Source organism: Episyrphus balteatus, chromosome 1, assembly GCF_945859705.1.
Source record: "Episyrphus balteatus chromosome 1, idEpiBalt1.1, whole genome shotgun sequence".
Classification (NCBI taxonomy): Eukaryota; Metazoa; Arthropoda; class Insecta; order Diptera; family Syrphidae; genus Episyrphus; species Episyrphus balteatus.
In genome coordinates, this window is record NC_079134.1 from 164,158,304 (window position 1) to 164,177,410 (window position 19,107).

The 19,107-nt window shown below is 28.7% G+C and overlaps 2 protein-coding genes across 2 annotated transcripts; both read left to right on the forward strand.

Annotated features, from left to right (window-relative positions):
• The first annotated feature begins 11,108 nt into the window (after positions 1 to 11,108).
• LOC129906147 (larval cuticle protein 65Ab1-like) lies at positions 11,109 to 11,882 on the forward strand. Its single transcript, XM_055981798.1, has 2 exons — positions 11,109 to 11,240; positions 11,341 to 11,882. The coding sequence occupies exons 1-2, from the start codon at positions 11,229 to 11,231 to the stop codon at positions 11,755 to 11,757; spliced, it is 429 nt and encodes a 142-aa protein (XP_055837773.1). The 5' UTR covers positions 11,109 to 11,228; the 3' UTR covers positions 11,758 to 11,882.
• Positions 11,883 to 16,528: 4,646 nt separating this feature from the next.
• LOC129907680 (endocuticle structural protein SgAbd-6-like) lies at positions 16,529 to 17,169 on the forward strand. The gene is made up of 2 exons (XM_055983999.1): positions 16,529 to 16,615; positions 16,682 to 17,169. Exons 1-2 carry the CDS (start codon positions 16,607 to 16,609, stop codon positions 17,096 to 17,098), a joined length of 426 nt encoding a protein of 141 aa, XP_055839974.1. The 5' UTR covers positions 16,529 to 16,606; the 3' UTR covers positions 17,099 to 17,169.
• Positions 17,170 to 19,107: the final 1,938 nt, after the last annotated feature.

The window sequence follows — 19,107 nt, forward strand, 5'->3', positions numbered from 1 at the left end:
TCATGTAATTTTTTTTATTACAGTCGAGTCCCTCTAAGTCGAACTTACTCTTGGTCGAATTTCCCTCTGACTCGAACTTTTTCACCATTTTCAATCAAAAATTTAAAGAAAAATGAAAATATTAATTCTTCTAACTAAAATTTCAGTCTAACTTGAACCAATTTTTGTGTCCCTTGAATGTTCGACTTAGAGGGAATTGACTGTATTTACTTTAAAACATATTTGGCAAAAATTTATATCCAAAATAATTTTTTAATGTTTCACTTAACGATCCATTCATTTTGAAATCTAATAAAACAGTCTAAATCTCTTCCACTCAATTCTGAAAGTTTATATCTGTATTGGTGAATAATCAAATAAAAGTTTTTTACTTTTCTAAGGAAATTTAATTTGACGTTTAATTATACAGGGTGTCCCAAAAGTAATGGATCAAACGAAATATGCTGATAGGCCAACTTGAGGGCTTTCAGAATTTGGTAACTTGTTCTTCCCAAATCCTTTCGGTTTTCGAAAACTCAATTTCTTACTTTTATTTCAAAGCAACAGCCTGAAAAAAATTTGTATAGTGTGACTCTGGTTTATTATTTTGAAAACTTGCCATGTTATTGCAGTTTTCAAAAATGTATAAAACTTTCCAAACTTGAAGTTAGAACTAAAGATTTTACAATTTAAAAGCACCAAAACAGGGCTTTTCAGATAGCCCAGTCATTTTAGTCATTTTTAAGCCCAATCTGCGGAAAAATTCCTACTGGGCTGAATTTTGGTATACAGCTTAATGACGGCTTTGTTATGAAGATGTGAAAAATCGACATTAATATCGTGTCCTCGTTTTTTTTTTTTTTTTAACGTTAATAGGGTTGCCATATTTGTAGGCCAACATTTCTTATATTATTTTATTAATTTTTTCACTATTTAAGTTTTCGTTTGGCATTTCAAAAATGGTCTTATTTGATCATACTACAAAGATATGCAATATACCATTATTTCATTTAAAATAGGGTTGCCACATAGAAGTTCCCATTTTAAAAGCGGTAACCCTATTTTTTTCATTTTCTTTATCAACTTATCTCTCATTTGACACCAATTTTACACTCTATCCGTATGAGCTAAGTAATTCGGCGGTCGCCTCTCCGTCTATTACCTATTTTTACTGTGTTTTACATATATGGCTATAACTTTTTTCCCACAGCGAATTGAGTCTTGGCGCCGCATAAACAATTGATCTACGCAAAAATACCTTTCCAATGAAATATGACTCATCGTTATTGGTCTCAGGGCCAAAATTACCATTCTCCTTTGGATGAGAATATTTTTAAAATATCGTAAACTAGTGATTGAATAAAAAAATAAGACAGGTGAGACCCAAATCAAGAGCAGAGAAAAAAAAAATTTAAAAACTAGCTGCAATTTCCTTTACTTTGCCGCTAAAATCGGTCAAAAACTAGGTGTTAGTGCGATGGTAATGTGTAGGTTTGTTCCCTCATGGAAGTTATTAAAGGAGCACAACATTAAAAAAGCCTCAAAATGCAAAATAACAACATTTTAAGTTCTACTAGGATTACAAAAAAGTTAACTATTTTATAGTTGCGTTCGAACTGAAAAGAAATGAGTAAAGAGTGGTTTTTTAAAGGAAAACATACCAACTCAGATGAACCACGTTAATATTAGTCCTATTTCATTGGTTTATGAAAGAATAACTTTTATCGCAAAGCCACCAAAGGGCACTAAAATGTGTTATAGTAATACGCTTTGTTTTTATGATGTGCAATAGCAAAATTGAAGCTTCACGCTTCGAAAAAAGATGCAAACTTTTACAAAGAAATAATGGTAGAAGCTCTTGGGAAGTTAAGGAACGTGGAAAAACAACCGTCTCAGAGATTGCACAAGGATAGTTCCAGAAAAAACAACTCAATAGAAACAAAACAGATGCATTCCGGATGAAAACAAAAGTTTATTTCACTTATTCAATCCTTAAATTGTAGAAAATGTCATTTTCTTAATTTGTCACTTTTATCACTTTCTCCAATTAGGTCCACGATTGTGTACAGTACAAGTGCATTTTCAATGTTAAATTCTATTTATGCATTTTCTGTGGTGCCTAATGGTAGCTCTTAGCCCATAATTGGTTATGATGTGCAAATAATGTCAAAGTTTAATACTGCTTTACTAAAATTAGTTTTGTCCGTGATTTTTCATCATTTTTATCTAATTTAAGAGCTTTTTTCTATTCAAGTGACGCAAAAAAAACACTGTTTTTTGTGAAGTAATGAGAAAAAACGCATCTAGTAGCCATACGGTTTCTGTTTTGGGTTTTTTGTTTTTACAACATTGTTTGTTAAAAGTTCCTCTTTGAAAATGCAAAACCAAAAATCTACTAAGTTACCTCATCAAAGCGCCAATCGCTATTTTTTAAAGAAAAATTGTTGTTTCTATTCAAGTGACGCGCAGTGTACCTATTATAATTTAGCTACTATTCAAAAATGGTAATTTTCAACAAATTAATTGAGTGATTATTTTGACTTTTGAATATTCATGTTTTAGTGTGCTTGAGTGGATTCTGATTTTAGATCGAGAAGAGAATTTCTCTCCTGAGAAGCGTTGTAGCTGTCATTTCAAGTCAATCAAACGGTTTCAGAAGACTTCTAAATGCTTCCGGACTCTTCGAAAACGACATAATTTGGCACTTTATGAACTTTTTTCAATTTAAAAATTTTTTTTTTAAATATAAACATACCAAAATCCAATTTGATACATCTTTTTGAAAATAAGTCAGCAAAATTTTAAACTAAACTAAACCTACTGTTTCGAAAACGAAAATTCTATCTAAAGCTTATTTTGTCCTCCATTTTGGAATCGCCATTTTGAATATTAAAAAGATGGCAGCTTTTTTGTATTCGTAATACAAATATACGGAATTTCATGACTTTTCGTCAACAAATGATTTTTGACCCCAAAAAGCAACAAAGGCAACACTGTGTTCCGTATCACAGCCACACGCAGCGTCTTAAATTTAAGCCTCTAAAGTGGTAAATATTGATCGATTTACAACCTCCCTTAGAGCAGATCAACAACTTGAATACCCCGACTTAAAACCAATTTTTTTTAAGGTCCTAGAATTAAACCTTAAAATATTGAACCCTGAATTCACTAAAACATGGAGGGTTATTTTTGATGTGATGGGCTCCACTCTGGAAATTATCACAAATTGGTATAAGATCAAAGAAATTAATAAATTAGATCAAAAAAACCATACAATTTCTCCCAATTTTTTCGATATTTAAACTGGAATCCAATTAAGTCCATACAGTGAAAAAAATTTACGATTCCTATCAAATCAGAATAACAACTAAATGAATTTGTTTTTATCAAACCAAAAACTACATTAATGAGTCTGCACATTCGTTTACGGAACTAATTTATCAACTTTTTTAAAAGTATATTTTTTTGTATTATCAGATCATTTACAGTACCTTTAAAATTTTAAAATTTAATAAATAACAAAACACTTAAAAAAAATTTGATTTATTTGGTTTTACAAATTTTAAGTTATCAAAAATATATCAATACAAATATGCGAAGGCATTTAATGATAAGTCTTTATACTTTCGCTTTTTTTTTGCTCATTCATCTAAATTCGTCGGTCCCCTCCGAGTTTCAAGACCAGCAACTTTACCAGCTTCTGCAACGTCTTTTGTTGCTTGTTCAGTGATTTTTCGAAAACCAAAGTTATGGTTATCACCAGCACCAACATTTGCATTAACTTGGAAGATTGAAAGAATCAAAGCGAATGCAACAAAGAAGGCAAAAAAACGCATTTTGTGAGTTATTTTTGTATAAAATGTACAAACTGTTAGAATAATAATACTGAACTGTTGAATTTTTAAAAATATTTCATTTCTTTTATACCTGAAAATAGTTGTTGATTTTTTGATAACATTTTTTTTTTATTAAAAAAAAAAAAACAAACTTTCATAATCTCAACTTTAAATCAAAAGATCTCTCTTGGAGTGAATTTAAATCATTATCTTTGTTTATTTATCAAATTTAAAATTTAATTCTGTTATTTATTTACTCACATGACAGTAATTAAAAATAAGTCATAATTTGATACATACAAAAATCATAGTTATTCAAATAAACAGAGCTTTTAGTTTAAAGTTAAGATTATTGTTTTTTATCAAAATTAAGTTTGCTTAAGAGTTGTTATCAAAAAAATTAAGAACTATTTTTAAGTATATAAAAGAAGTAAAATATTCTTGAAAACTCAACAATTTAGTAATGCACTGTGGGGCAACTTGTATGGGAGACAGGAAAAAACTCAATTAAAACTAAACTACTGAACCAATTTTCATGAAATTTGCAGGAAAGGTAGCTAATAGCAAGACAAATCTACACCAATGACCACCCATTGCCACGCCCACTCAGAAAAAAATTATATTAAAAAATCAGAAATCAAGTTTTTGCAGCTGTAAATGACTTACTTCCAATCGCTTTTTTAGAAAAATCAAATTTTTTTTGAGTTTATTTGAACATTTTATTAATAAATACCGTTTAAATTTTACATAAATCAAAAAAAAAAATCAAAAATTTTCAAGAAAGGAAAAATATACAAAAACGGTAGGTATGGCATTTTTTCAAAATTTAACTTTCTTGGAAACTTTTTTTTCCTTGGTTAGTTCTAAAATTTAAACGGCTACCAAGCCTAAATTTTTCCTTCAATTAGCGGAACATTCCATCAAATCATTCCATCCTTTTTTTGGAAACAAGTGGAACTAAAGATAAGAGAATCTTCAAATAACCAGTTTTACTGTATTCCGATTCCGATAGTTATAAATAAAGTCAAAAAAGTGGCTTAGTGAAAAAAACATTTGTTTTAATAGGTAAATGTGCAATGCAGGTTTCATTAAGACAAACTCCTGATCCCAACAGCGACTAAATTGGGAAAACTTTAAAATTGTGGGTTTAAAATTAAAAATTTTTTTGCAATCTTATCAAAAATTTTGGGCTGTTTAGCAAAACGGACTTCACATTCAGATTCAGCATACCAAAATACATTTAGAAAGATTTGTCTGGCGAAAATAGCTGCATATTTCTTTTTTGCCTTATTTTTTTTTTTTTTTGGTTTTTTGAATGACTTTTTCAGATTGAAATTGCTATAAAAACCGAATACGGACGTCTTCGGGTGAGATTTTTTTTTTAAACTATTGCTGAGATTCAATGCTATCTATAGGAAAACCTATCCGCCAACAGAGGCAGACGGAAGCAGTAGTTAAAACCTGATTCTGATTCTTCAACTAATTTACTGTTAGAAACACGTGCAGTATCAAAATAAATCGTACTTCCGAAAGTTGGGTTTTTTCCGCCTTTTCCCCACTGTGCGATGTGATTCTAACAGATTCTAATACCTTTTTTATTTTCTCATTATATTAATTTTTTATTCTAAAAGCTCACAAAAAAAATTATGCAATTTAAAAGCCAAGTATTTCTTCTTAAGAATAAAACCATTTTTAAATTCTTTCCTGAGTAGGGATATGCTTACTGCTATTTATCGTCGGTTTTTGTAACTCATTCAAAATGTTTTAATTACACTGGTCAACAAAATTTGACTTTTTTTTTGCCACAAGAAGCAAAATATACTTTTCTAGTATTTTTTGGGGTGCTGAATCCGAATCTGAAGTCAGAAAAATTTGGTTGGCCTCCGTTTTTGAAATATTACCGTTATAAAATGCTAAAAAACGTCATTTTGGCTGATTTCGAGGTTCTGTTTTTGTGTGGGGTAATTCATTATAAACAAATTTGTAACGGTTATTATAAGAACTGATATTCTTCTTTCAAAAACTGTTTAAATTTTCCCGATATATCATTTATTGCTCGAGATATCTTAAGTTTCAGTATTCAGTTAATAAGCCAAAGACAAACTAAACTTAATTTAAAGATTAAGTCACTGGTCACAGAATTTTTGCCACAAAAACCAAAATATACTTTTCTGAAGGTTTTTGGGTTGTTGAGCTCGAATCCGCAATCAGAAAAATTCTATTAGCCTCCGTTCTTGAAATATAACCGTTATAAAAAAACCTTTATTTTGCATTTTATAACGGTAATATTTCAAGAACTAAGGCTAATAAAATTTTTCTGATTGCGGATTCGAGCTCAGCAACCCAAAAACCTTCAGAAAAGTATATTTTGGTTCTTGTGGCAAAAAAGTTTAATTTGGCCAGTGTTTTGTTTCTAATTCAGAGACCGCTATTTAAATTTTAAATATCTCGGGCAGTAAAAGAGATATCAGAAAGATTTAAACATTTTTTGAAAGAATAAAATCAGTTCTTATAGCCATCGTTACAAATTTATTCATAATGTTTTACCCCACATAAAAACATAACCTCGAAAGCAGCCAAAATGACGTTTTTTGACATTTTCTAACGGTAATATTTAAAAAACGGAGGCCAATAACAATTTTCTGACTTCAGCACATCAAAAACTACTAGAAAAGTATATTTTGGTTATTTTGGCAAAAACCTTGTTGACCAGTGTTATTAAATACTCTCAAGAATCATTCAAAATGTAATTTTTCATTTTTTTTTCTGAGAATTGAACTTATTAATTAATCTAATTTGATGTGTTTTTTTTTTCTCAGTAAAAGAGGTCATTGTGCCAAGAATATAGAAATTCCTATTTTTAACCAAAATGCAAGCAAAAAACGTTATAATTTAGACTAAGTTTTGTATGAAGTTCTAAATTTTATTTAGTTAACTAGTTTAACAACAATCTGGCAAATCCTCATCAACAGAAAAAAAAAAAAAAAAACTAAACTGGAACTTGGTTTACAAGATTTTGATAGAAGTTTCCAGTTAATATAGGTATGAATTTGATTCAAAAGATGATCTGATCGAAAAAAGATGAGATTGAATATTGCAGATAGAAACATACTCGTCTAACCAATTGAAAGATTAAGGCTTGGTTCAAACATGTGTTAAGCTTATAATATTGAAATGTTAAATTTAGATATATCTACAGCGCATATCGCGATGAAAATTATTTATGAGTAGTTGAAGCGATTTAATTTTTTATGACAAAATATAGGTATGCAAATAGTTTTTTATAACTGAAAAATTACAGAACGTGTGAATATTTGCAATATAAGTTAAATGGTGCATCCGTGTGTAGAATGGAGATGTAAATAATTAGAACTGACAAATCGCATCGGGGATCCTATATTTTTAGAAATGAATGAATATTCGATATCATAGATTGTAATAAACATTGTAATTTTATGGAAATTAAATCATTTAGAGGTGCAAGTAAAATTGAAAGGAAAAATATTTAAAAGTAAAATTGTTCTATTTAATGTCGATCATTTAAGAAAAAATATGTACCTACATAAATATATCATATATTTTTTATTTTTTTTTTTTAACAAAACAAACATCTTACTAAAAGAATAATCCAAAATCTTTTGAATTCTCGAAATTTTATTTAGGTAAGTTACTTTTTGTAGGAATTTGATCTATTCATTTTAAAAACTTTTAAAAAATTAAATATTGTGAAAAATAAAGAAAAACTTTTCAACAAAAGAGAAAATATTTTTAGAAAATAGCTTATTTTTATGTTCTGAGCATTTATAAATATTACGAATATGAAAAAAAAAAAAATGGTTCATGATGGACAAAACAAATCAATGCGTAGAAAATTGAATGAAATAAGTAGGTAGGTACTCTTAAAGTCTACCTACTGTGATTTTGGTCTTTTCTTAAAATATTTCCTTGAGGGAAGGGAGGGGAGGGGAGGGTATAGTCGATTCGAAACAAGGAATTTTTTTTGCTACAAAGTTAAAATTAAAAAAAAAATTGTAGGTAAGTATAATTAGGGGGAAATCCCTCTGGAATTTTTTATTTTTGCATTATTACTTGCTTTATAGGACAAGTATTGGTTTCGTGTAGAAAAAAAAAATTCGAGGTTTTAATCAAAACCGACATTACGATAATGGAGAAGATCAAAAAAGTGGTTTTCGTCATGCCGTCCGTCGGTCTGTGCGTCTGTGCGTATGTGCGTCTGTGCGTCCATCTGTACATCGAGCTAGGGCCTAAACGGATGGACGGATTTGCTTGAAACTTGGTACACATGATTTTTACGTAATTCCCTAGACCCGTTTTTTTTATTTTTCTAATATCTCCTTTTAAACGCATATCTCGCATATAAAGTTTTCGAGGTATTGCAAATTTCTCGAAAACGGCTCTAACGATTTTGATTAAATTTGGTGTAGGTAATACTCCCATTGATTCTTACAAAACTGCGTTTTTAGTTTTTCTCAAAAAATGCGGAGAACGGAAATATGGCGTTGCCGTTTTTCAAAAATTAACATATTTTTTAAGTTCATATATTTCATCAAAGCATAAGTTAATTTTATTCAAAATTTACAGACATAATTTTGAAGTGTCAAAAATAAAAAAAAAATTAAAAAGTTTTAAAAAAAAATTTTTTTTTAATGTTTTTGAAAAAACAATTTAATTTTAATTTTTTTAACTTGCAATTTTTTTTTAATTTTTTTTTTCTCGACACTAAACAAAATCTTAAATTTCCAATAACTATTTAAGTTTTAAGATAACGATACTTTGAACTACAAGAGCAAGTACGTATGACACCAGTCGTGCATTTTTTTTTGCGTAATAAATTTATTTATCAACCGAAGAAACTATTTTCAGTGGTCTTAGCCTTAAATGAAGCCTCAAAAGTGCCTGATAGTCCCGAAACCAATGCGCTCCGAACCTACCATAGTACGAAAACGAAAACTTTAAACGCATTTTTTCCGAAACTAGTTTTTTTCCGCTCCGTGCAATTTAACTCAAAAACTAATGAAGCTATCGACTTGAAATTTGAAGCAAATTACTCCTTAACTTATTGGCCACAACATGAACCTAAAAGTTAAAAAAAGAATAAAATTTGTACAATAAATATTTTTTTTAACTACTTCTTTGTAAAAAAACATAGTTTTTTCGTTTTTTTTATTTCTAATTTTTATTTTTCATTTAAAAAAAAAATAAATTTAGGTTCATGCAATGCGTACTAATATCATCTAACGGAAAAGAAATTCCTTTTTGATTTAAGATGATTTCCTGGACCTGTGCATTGCACGGCGTAAACTAGAGGCGTCAACTTTGAAAGGCTCCAGAGCCGCCATTTTGTTATTTTTTCATTTCAAAAAAATTTTTTTCAATACTTAATAATGTCAGTAATATCTTGTCTTTTTCCAAATTTCAATAAGTGCCTTCAGTTTTTCATACAAAAATATTGAAAAAGGTGTCGTCCAGAGGGATTTCCCCCCTTAAAGTGTGACATTCGAAGAATATTTTCTAAATTTTACGAAGAAATATTAAAAATACGGCAATTATTATTTATTTTAATTGTTAAAAATTATTGAATTATTAAATTGTAAAAAAATACATTCGTTGAAAATATTTTTTTTTTTTTGGAAAATAAAGAAAATTTAGAAAAAAATTCCAAAAAAATCAATGAGATTTATTTAAAAATGTTGTTTTTGCCATAAGAATTACGAATTATTTTTTTTTTTTATCTTAAAGGGTGTTTTTTTTTTTTTAGTTCCTACCTTATTTCTTCTAGCTTAGTTTTGGGGATCCTGCCAATGGCATTCCGAGTTAAAATAAAAAGCACGACTGGGTCGCACGAGCTTGCTCTTAGAGTTCAAGTTGCTTAAATTTTTAAGACTTTTTTATAGAAATTTGGGAAATGTAGGTACATAAAAAAAAAACACAAAACTCGTTTTTCAAAGCAGTAAATTAACATTTGAAATCAAAACCCTCCAAAACAAGTATGCAGTTTTATTGGATATATTGATGCATTTTTAGAAAAAAAAAATCTAAATCGTTAGAGCCGTTTAAAAAAAAACTAATTTTTTATAAATAATTTTTTGGAAAAACAGTTTTAAAATAAGATTGGTATGCCATTTTTTAGAAATCAGTAATTAACATCTAAAACCAAAATTTCAAAAAAAAAAATGCAATGTCCCGTTTTCGAACAAAAAAAATTTCAAAATATTATTTCTGACTAATATTAAAATTATATAAATGCTTTTTTGTAAAAAATTTCGTTGAGAACACTTAGCAGTTTGGCATAAAATCAAGTTTGAAAAAAGTGGTTCTATGGCAGGTACCGTTAATAATGACTCTCAGATGAATCGGCTCCTAAAAAAAAATATATTGTTCAAAAAAAGGAAAGCCATAACTGGAGTATATTACCCAATAATACTTGACCAGTTAAAGTAAGGTTGAAGATACAGTGGGAAAACGGGCGAATTTACAGGAAAGAATTCTGTTTCATCAAGAAATTGCACCACACAGTTTTATACCTATTTAAGCGGTTGTCATGGCTTTAATTCAAGAATTACGGTTTGAACTACTTTATACCTTTTCTCCAGTTTATTCAATCTAGCCGCAAAGGAAAGCTATGAGTAATAAATTTTTTAGCTCTACATAGTTTTCTATCTTCTTATTAGGTACTTTTTCGTGAGTTTAGAATGCTATGAACTTAGCCTTCTTAAATCTGCTAGCACCCGAAGCGCTATCCAAACTAAATTCGAAATTTTTTTTTCGCCGATAAAACAAAAGCAGAAATGTTGTACTGAAACTTCCATACGGATGTTCTGATAATCGCACCGTGAAGCACAGTATCCACTTGAACAAGTTCCTTATTTTTTCACTTAGTTGCCAGACAACACACATTTTTGATCGCTGAGTTCTTGCATGCGACTAACGCTTGCTGCCAACAATCAAAATTTGATTTTTAAATTTTGTTTAAACAAAATTCAAATTGTGGTTATAAAGTTTAACGGTTGTTGAATTTATTTTCATAATCACTAAATAAAACATGATTTAAACCCGATAGTTTACTTTTTTTTTTGGCTATCTTGTTGAAAGCATGTTTGGCCTAAAATAAACAAAACAAACAATGTCCCTTACCTACTTTTGACATTATATCATCTTGAGCCGGTATAGGTTTTTTTTTTAAATATACCTCAAACTTGTTTTAAAACTAAAATCCGTCTTAACTCAAATATTTAATCGGGAACAACTAAATAAAATCTGTCACCTCCAACAATGTTGTTAAGCAAAAATAAAAAAAAAAAAAAAAATAAAAAAAACTTGGCTATAAAAGCCTGCAGCAGCAAACATCTCAGTTTAGTTTGAATTAAATTTCTTCTGATAAACAAATTCAAAATGCAAAAACTTGTAAGTTATCCGAAATGATTACATAACACAACGAACATCATTTCAATGTCAAACCTATATTGAATAAATTTAACTGATGTTTTTCATTTCGATTTTATAGATTACCCTTTGCAGTCTGTTCGCAGTTGTTGCTGTCGTATGCAGTGTGGAACAAGTTAAGGAGCCAGTTAAGATTTTAAGACAAGAATCTGTCAAAAATGAAGACGGTTCTTACACCTACTTGCTAGAGACTGATGATGGATACTTCAAGGAGGAATCCGGTGTTGTTATTAACCCAGGATCTGAGGACCCTAAAGTCAGGGTTAGTGGAAACTATCATTATGTTGATGCCGCTACCGGTGAAGTTGTGAGTGTTGAATATACCGCCGATGAAAATGGATTCTATCCAAGTGGAAGTCATATTGCTAAGGAAATCACTGATGCCGCTTTGAAGTCAAAGGATAACCCAAGGGAACCTCAACCACAATACCAGCAATTCAAACAGCCAGCACAATTGCCAAAGAGGAAGCAGTTCTAAGTATTTGATGATTTTCTGAAAGGAAAAGTGTGGAGTTAAGTTGCATAATGATTTGTTAAGTTTGACTGAGACTTTTATTTAAGTTTCAAAATGTGTAAATATAAATGATGAAAATATGTTGAAAAAATATGGTTGTTTTAATATGTTAAAGTGTTTCTTTGAATAGTGTCATTTTTTTTTTAAATATGAGGAAATTGGCATTGAGACTTAAGACAATTATTCAATTTCTGAATTGTGAATACTTATTTTAACTTATGACATCTTTCCATTGTTGCAGTTATTTGTCATATAAACCGTTTGAAATGTCAACAAAAGTTTTTCGAAAATGACTTTTGAATGCCATTTTTAGAGCTACCCAGAAAATTTGAAGTCATTCCGAAAACTCTAAATAGACTTTAATTCAAATTTTGTAAAGCACTTTACTCCCCAACTACTCTGTTGTCGACGCTTTGTTGAGTTTCCGTTTAAAAGATTCTTTTCATTTTGTTTAGCCGAGTATTTCCAAAACAATTTTTTTCATGTGCATACAGGTGTGATGAAATTTTTATAAGCTTTAACTTCAAAGCAGCATTTACTTTTGAACTGGAACTTAAATTTGAATAGAATTGGCTTTTAGATGAATTTTTACACATTTTTATTGTTGAATGAAACAATTCACTGGTTGGCAATGAAAAAGAGCTAGAACCTAACTATACTTTTCTGAAAGATTTTTGTGTGCTGAGTTCGAGTCAAAATTTGGTAGGTACATTTCAAGTCAAATTAGACCACCGTAAAATATTTTTTTGCAGATCTCTTAATGCAATCTCAAAACGCAATATTTTTTTTTTTTGTTTTTGTCGACTAGTGATTTTTGAATGGAACTCAAAATGGCTCCAACGATTTTATTTTTATTAAATTCAAATGTTATTTTTTTAGACAAGGTCTAAAACATTTTTTACATTTACATTTTATCTGCTGCCACCCAAATCAAATATAAGTATCAATCTAAAATGGGTGTAGTTTGGTCTTTATTCTATCATGTGCATTTTGCATAAAAACAAGCATACATCGTCATTAAAACAACAATCAAAGCATACGGCAGATGACCTTAGGGTATTTTTTGCTGCTCATAGAATTAAAACCAAGACAAATTGCCTGAAAATAACAAAATTTTGAAAATAATAACCGTCATATTAAGATTCGGGCATGTTTTTTTTTTCCTCCATATATTTTTGGGCATTCTAATTTCAAAAAACAGGAGATCGTTTTTGTTAGTTTTCTTCCTACAATATAGCATACCAACTTTATTTAAAAATTTTTTGTTTTCAAAAAAGTATTTTTTTGTTTAAACAGCTCTACCGATTTTTAATTTTTTTTTTTTTCTCCAAATTCATCTTAAATTAACTTTTTTTTGGAGCTCAAATAGACCAGTGCCGATGCCTTCAAAAACATTTAAAAGAACAAAAAAATCATAGTAGAATGAAACTTTAATTACTCAAAAAACGTAAGATTTCATGTAACATTGATAAATCTTACGTTTTTTTCAGTAATTAAAGTGTAAATTTGAATAAATAGGCCAAATTGTAAACAATGATACAAATTTTTTTTCGAATTCAAGCTTTTTTCATTTTTTGAATTTTACGAGAACATGTTTTATAGTATTCTAATGTAAATTTTTTTTTACACCATCAGAAAATAGACATTTTAACGAACGAAATGCCCACCGACTTTTTGAAAAAAACTGATATTTTGACACGTGAATTTTCGATTGAAAAATAGGGTGTTTTTCCGGTATTAAATCAAAATAAGGTAAACAAATTAATATTTTAAATCAAATAAATTACAGTGTATTTGGGACATAATAAGGTAAATTTTCACCAAATTTCGTAGAAAAATTTTTGTTTTTGAAAAAGATAAAAATAAAAAACCAAAAACTCGTTTTTTTGAATTTTTCACATAAATTTTGAGGTTATGTGAAAAAATTTTTGTTACAAAAGTTGTAGATCTTTTTTTTACCTACAACTTTGCCATACAACTTTTTTCTATAGGATTTGTAGTTTTGCCGGAAATCGAGATATACCATTTTTTACCATTAAAAACTCAACCCACCCACTTCCCGAACTCGGCTCGCCCGTAATTTATTTTTCCTTTAATTTTCATCATATTCACCTCCTTTTCCAATGGGCTTCATTCTACTATGATTTTTTTTGGTTTCAAAAATTATCGACCCTGGTCTAAAAATTATTTATTAAAACGTTGTGTTTTTGTCTTTGAAGAAAAAATGTTATGTTTTTTTTTTAAAGTTTCTTATTTTACATTTATCAAAATTTATTTATAAAAAAAATAAAAATTAAATTGAATTAAATTTTAACTTAAAGTCTACTTCGGGGTAGTGCATTTTATTTGAATTCAATTTGTAATATATTTTGCATATAGGTACAACTTTGAAAAAATTTCCACTGTTTTAAAGCTTCAAATTTATTCACTCCCGAAAAAATTCCCTATTCCAAATAAAAAATCTGTCAAAATATACAAACTTTGCCGTTTTTAATGAAGACTTTAAATCAAAACTAACAAAAAGATAATGGAGAAAACCATTACCATATCGGTCTGTATCCTTTACAGTAGGATGTGTCACTTTTGTATGGCCGAAAAGAAGTAATCTTATTTTGCAATATATGTAATAGTGATCAAAAGTTTTATTAGGGTCTAAGGTTAAATATTATGTTAAAAAAACCATAATATCGTTCGTATTTGGCTCGCTCAAATCAGTTGAAGTTGTTAGGAAAAAAACGATTTTATATAAAAAAAATGTTTTTTTTCCTTCGCATATTATTTCGCAGCTTCTTTACTAAGTGTTCAATTCCAACATATATAAGCTTAAAAGTTTTTCTTATAAAGATTTATATTTTTTATATTTGTTTTTGTATTCAAACGGCGCAGTTAAAAAAAAAAACATATACATATATTTCCAAAATCTCTAAAAATTCAAATTTCTTCGATTTCTTCCTATATTTTGAGCGAGCCAAAGATATTAATTAAAATGAAAATTGTAAACGCAGGATTTATTTTTGATAAGTAATGTAACTTTTAAAAGCTATTACATTTGAAAATTCCATTCTTTAGCTTTTTGACATACCCTACTGTACAGTGTACAACTATACGTAGATCCGTACGTTCACTTTTCCACTACCTAAATGGCTTGAAGGACTAATTTTCTTTAAACTCTGGGAACCGATGAAATTTTGAAATTTGTATTTTTTTATGGAAAAAGCTTTTTTGAAAATCATTATAAGCGGTGGATTCTTAAGAATAATTTTTATTTTAAAGTAGGATTTTTTTATTTAGGGTAGATGGAAACTTAGATGAAACAACAACTGTTTCAGTGAAGTTCTTAAAAACCTTGTGTGGCGAAAAACTTTCTTCTTTAAATTAATTTAAATAAATTTACCAAACAGCGGATTCTAAATTAAAAATTAACCAAGTCGTTTATCACTTTCATGTTCATACTTCAATTTAATCGTTTTTCAAAAAACTCAAATGTTTCGTTAAAAAAAAAGTATTTTCGTGTGTTTTTTTTTTTTTTTTTTTTGATTTCTTAAATATTACTAGAGACTTCAAAAAAAAAATCTAAAATACCATTTTGGAAAATAAAAACTTTTTTCACCAGTAAATTTTATTTAACAAAAACGCGGAATTTTATTTAACATAAGATCGTAGTAGCTATGTACCTCTGATATTGAGGAAAATAAAATTTAATCACAAAAATATTTTTCTATATTCTTAAAATCTATTGCATTCAAAAACTCCTAGAAAATATGAATAAAAAAAAAACTCTAGATAACAAACTTAACTCATTCACCTGCTTCTTGACACTAATCTCAATTTTGTGACAAACATAAAATTTCAAATAACCTTTTTTTTCTTCTTATTGGATATCGTGTTCGTCATTCTTATGTCATTGTTAATCTAAATTTCAAATTCACTTTTTTTTTTTTTTTTTTTTGGTTAAATATTTATGTGAATGCATAATTTGCCTTAGAATGTATTGGTGATCTACATTGCAATTCGAAACTAAAATAACTAATCAAAAATGTATATGAAATCCGTCGTCAGGTCTTAAAAAGCATATTTCATTGGTTTATTACCATCAACTGCTTAAAAAAAAAATAAAGCAACGTTAATAGAAGATATAAACAAAAAAAAGAATGATTCTTCAATCTTTAAACTGTATCCACTTAGTTCTTCAATTGACCCACTCCCACGTACACTATATAACAAGAAAAAAAATCTATAACATTGGAAATTAATGCAGATTAACTTAACCATGTTATCCGTCTTCTGTTTTGTGTCTTTATTTCATCACATTATTGTTAAGTCATAGTGATTTTTATTAGGTACCTGCTTTGCAAACAAAATATTTGCTGCTGCCATGAAATTTTTTACTGCACTGGGAATAATTTTTGTCACCACCCAAAAAATTGCTAATGAATGCTAATTGCTTTTTGCAAAATAAAACCAGTTAAAAAAAACTTAAGCAGTTTCTATAGAAAAATAGTATGAAAATATCAATTTTAGCATAAGCCCCCATTACGTTTGGCAAATGCATGCAACAAAGACAGGAATAACACAATTTTGAAGATACATTTAAATTTTTTTTTTTTGGGGTTTCTTAAATATATACACATAAAAATTTAGTATCTGACGGATACAAAAAAAAAAAGCATCACGAATATCAAGTTTAAGATACAGCAATGAAATTTTTAAAATTTTATTTTATATCAAATGAATTGTGATATAAAAGACTGCGAGCTAGCGAGGACAACACTAGTGTTTTCATCTTCCTGGATAACGTCCATAACAAATCAATATGAAATTCGTAAGTAAATTTTTCTTAATTGTTAACCAAAAGAAATGGTTTCATTTTATTTTTTCTTAATTCTAGGTCATTTTGTTAGCTTTGGTTGCTTTTGCATACGCTGCTCCAGTTTCAGAAATTGAAGCTGATGAGACAAAGGAACCCATTGCCAGTGTCATCAACTCAGAAAGCTCTCACGATGCTAATGGTTCATATAAATTTGGTTTTGAAGACAGCAATGGAACAGTTCGTGAAGAACATGCTGTCATCACCGACGAGGGTACCGAAGATGAGGCTCTTGAAATTTCTGGATCATACAGATACTTTGATGCCAATGGTGATGAAATTGAAGTCAAGTATACTGCCGGTAAGAACGGATTTGTTCCAGTTGGATCCATCATTCCCAAGGAAATTACTGAAGTAGCTGACGGTGCCAAGAATCTTCCAAAAACCCAGTATGACGAACCAGAGAGGGAGTCAGCTTTGAATGCACCAAGACAATAAATTAGTAATGAGTAGTTTTTTTTTAAGTTTAAGAAGGCGAGGCACATAAACACTAAAATAATAAAATAAGAGGCGAAATTTAATGTGATTTGTTATTTATTCAACTCAAAGAGGTGGATACAAGTAGTATTATTGGAATGGCGAATTTTGCATCAACACAATCACAGCCCGAATAACAATTTTGCTTCGATAAAGCTTTACAGGTGCTACCGTTGCTTCTGTTAAGCTTTATAGAAGCAAAATTGTTTGTAGGGAGCTGCTCTATTGCTATCGTTTGGTCAATCTTTTTATAAAGTCATTAAACTTGAATAAGATAAAAGTCATGCGAATTTTTTTGGCAGCTCGACTTTTCCAAAGCTTTTGATAAAAAGAATCACAGCAGTATCTGTTGCAAATTTAAAAATAATTTTAGGCTTAGTGGCAGAACATACAAATTAACATTAACATTTTCTTAACATATAATCCAAGGAGTACCACAGGGTTCAATTCTTGAAAAAATTTGTGTTTTGCTTGTTCATCAATGATCTCCCCTCTTGTGCACTTGTACGCAGAAGATGTGAAACTTCATCTGGGTAGAGATTCCAGTAGCTCAATTAACTTTCCCTCTCCGTCCTTGAAAACCAAAGAAAATGATAGAGTATGGAAAAAGGCCTTAAAAAGACGAATAACAAATGCGTACTTGAAGGAAATGGTAAAAATGATAGTCTATTCATTGGCGTTGATTAAAGCTAAGAACCTACGATCTGGCAAAGCATTATTATGTTGGTCAGGTAGCGAATGTTCAAAATTTGAAAAAGATAATGAAATTAAATAAAAATTACTTTTTTTCGCCCTATAAACGACAAGGAATCAAATTTGTAAACTACAAAAACTTTAAAATTAAACTTTTTACTGATCCACATTCAAGAAACACCCTTTTTTGGCCTATTTATAGGAAAAAAATAATTTCAAAACTATTTAAACAATAAATTTATACAATTTATGCTCCCTAGAAATACCTCTATGGGTTAATAGAATAGTTTCTATCAATAAAATTGTTTTTATATTTATACTGAATTAATATTAAAAATGAAAAAAAAAATTGTATTTATGAGTAGTAACACTTTTGGAAGTAGGTATTTTTAAATTATTATCCTCACGCATAGAATTAACTTAAATTTGTTTTGGTCTACAACTTAGTTTTATTGTTTTCTTCGGAACTTATATGTTTTTATTTAAAATATGTATGTTGCTTCACTAAAAAAAACCGCTGACTTTAACTTTGAACTGGAAAAATTAAATATTTTTTAAAAAGATTTTTTGTTTTTTACTAATTGGAAGTTTATAAAAAAAGCCTAATATATTTTGTTTTATAATAAACCATCGCCAAAATATTTAAGACTATTTATTTGATCATAATATTAAGTAACAGAACATTGTTTTTAATTCTTATTATTCAGGATCATATCTATCCTGAATCCAATAATTGAAACAAAAGAGCTGAGTTGCGAACTTGATTTAAAATGAAAAACGCAATGCTCAGAATATTCTATTACTAACTATTCGCAATTAGTTTTTTAATGAACAGAAAGTTCATTTTGACATTTTGACAAAAATTCCCACAATGTTATAAATTTATCAAATTTGATAATGTGAAAAATATTTATTTTAATTTTGGTTTCCATTTCTTGTATATGTTTTCTTATTTTAACAAGTATTATTATGAAAATTTAGTGATAAAAACAATAATATAGAAATCCTGATTTTTTTTATGTATTTTTATATATTTTTTATTCAAATAACATACCTTAAACATTTTTTATTTTAAACTTTAAATTAACCTTGAAATTTTGATTTATCAATTATTATTGACAAAGACTTACCCAAACATACCGCACCGGTTGTGGAAATATTGACATATTGTTTCAGTCTGCATATTTACTCACGGATTAACAGAATAATCCATAAATTAGCTATATTCCAACAAATTATTATGAATCAATTTATTAAGACATACATAGTGTAAATTG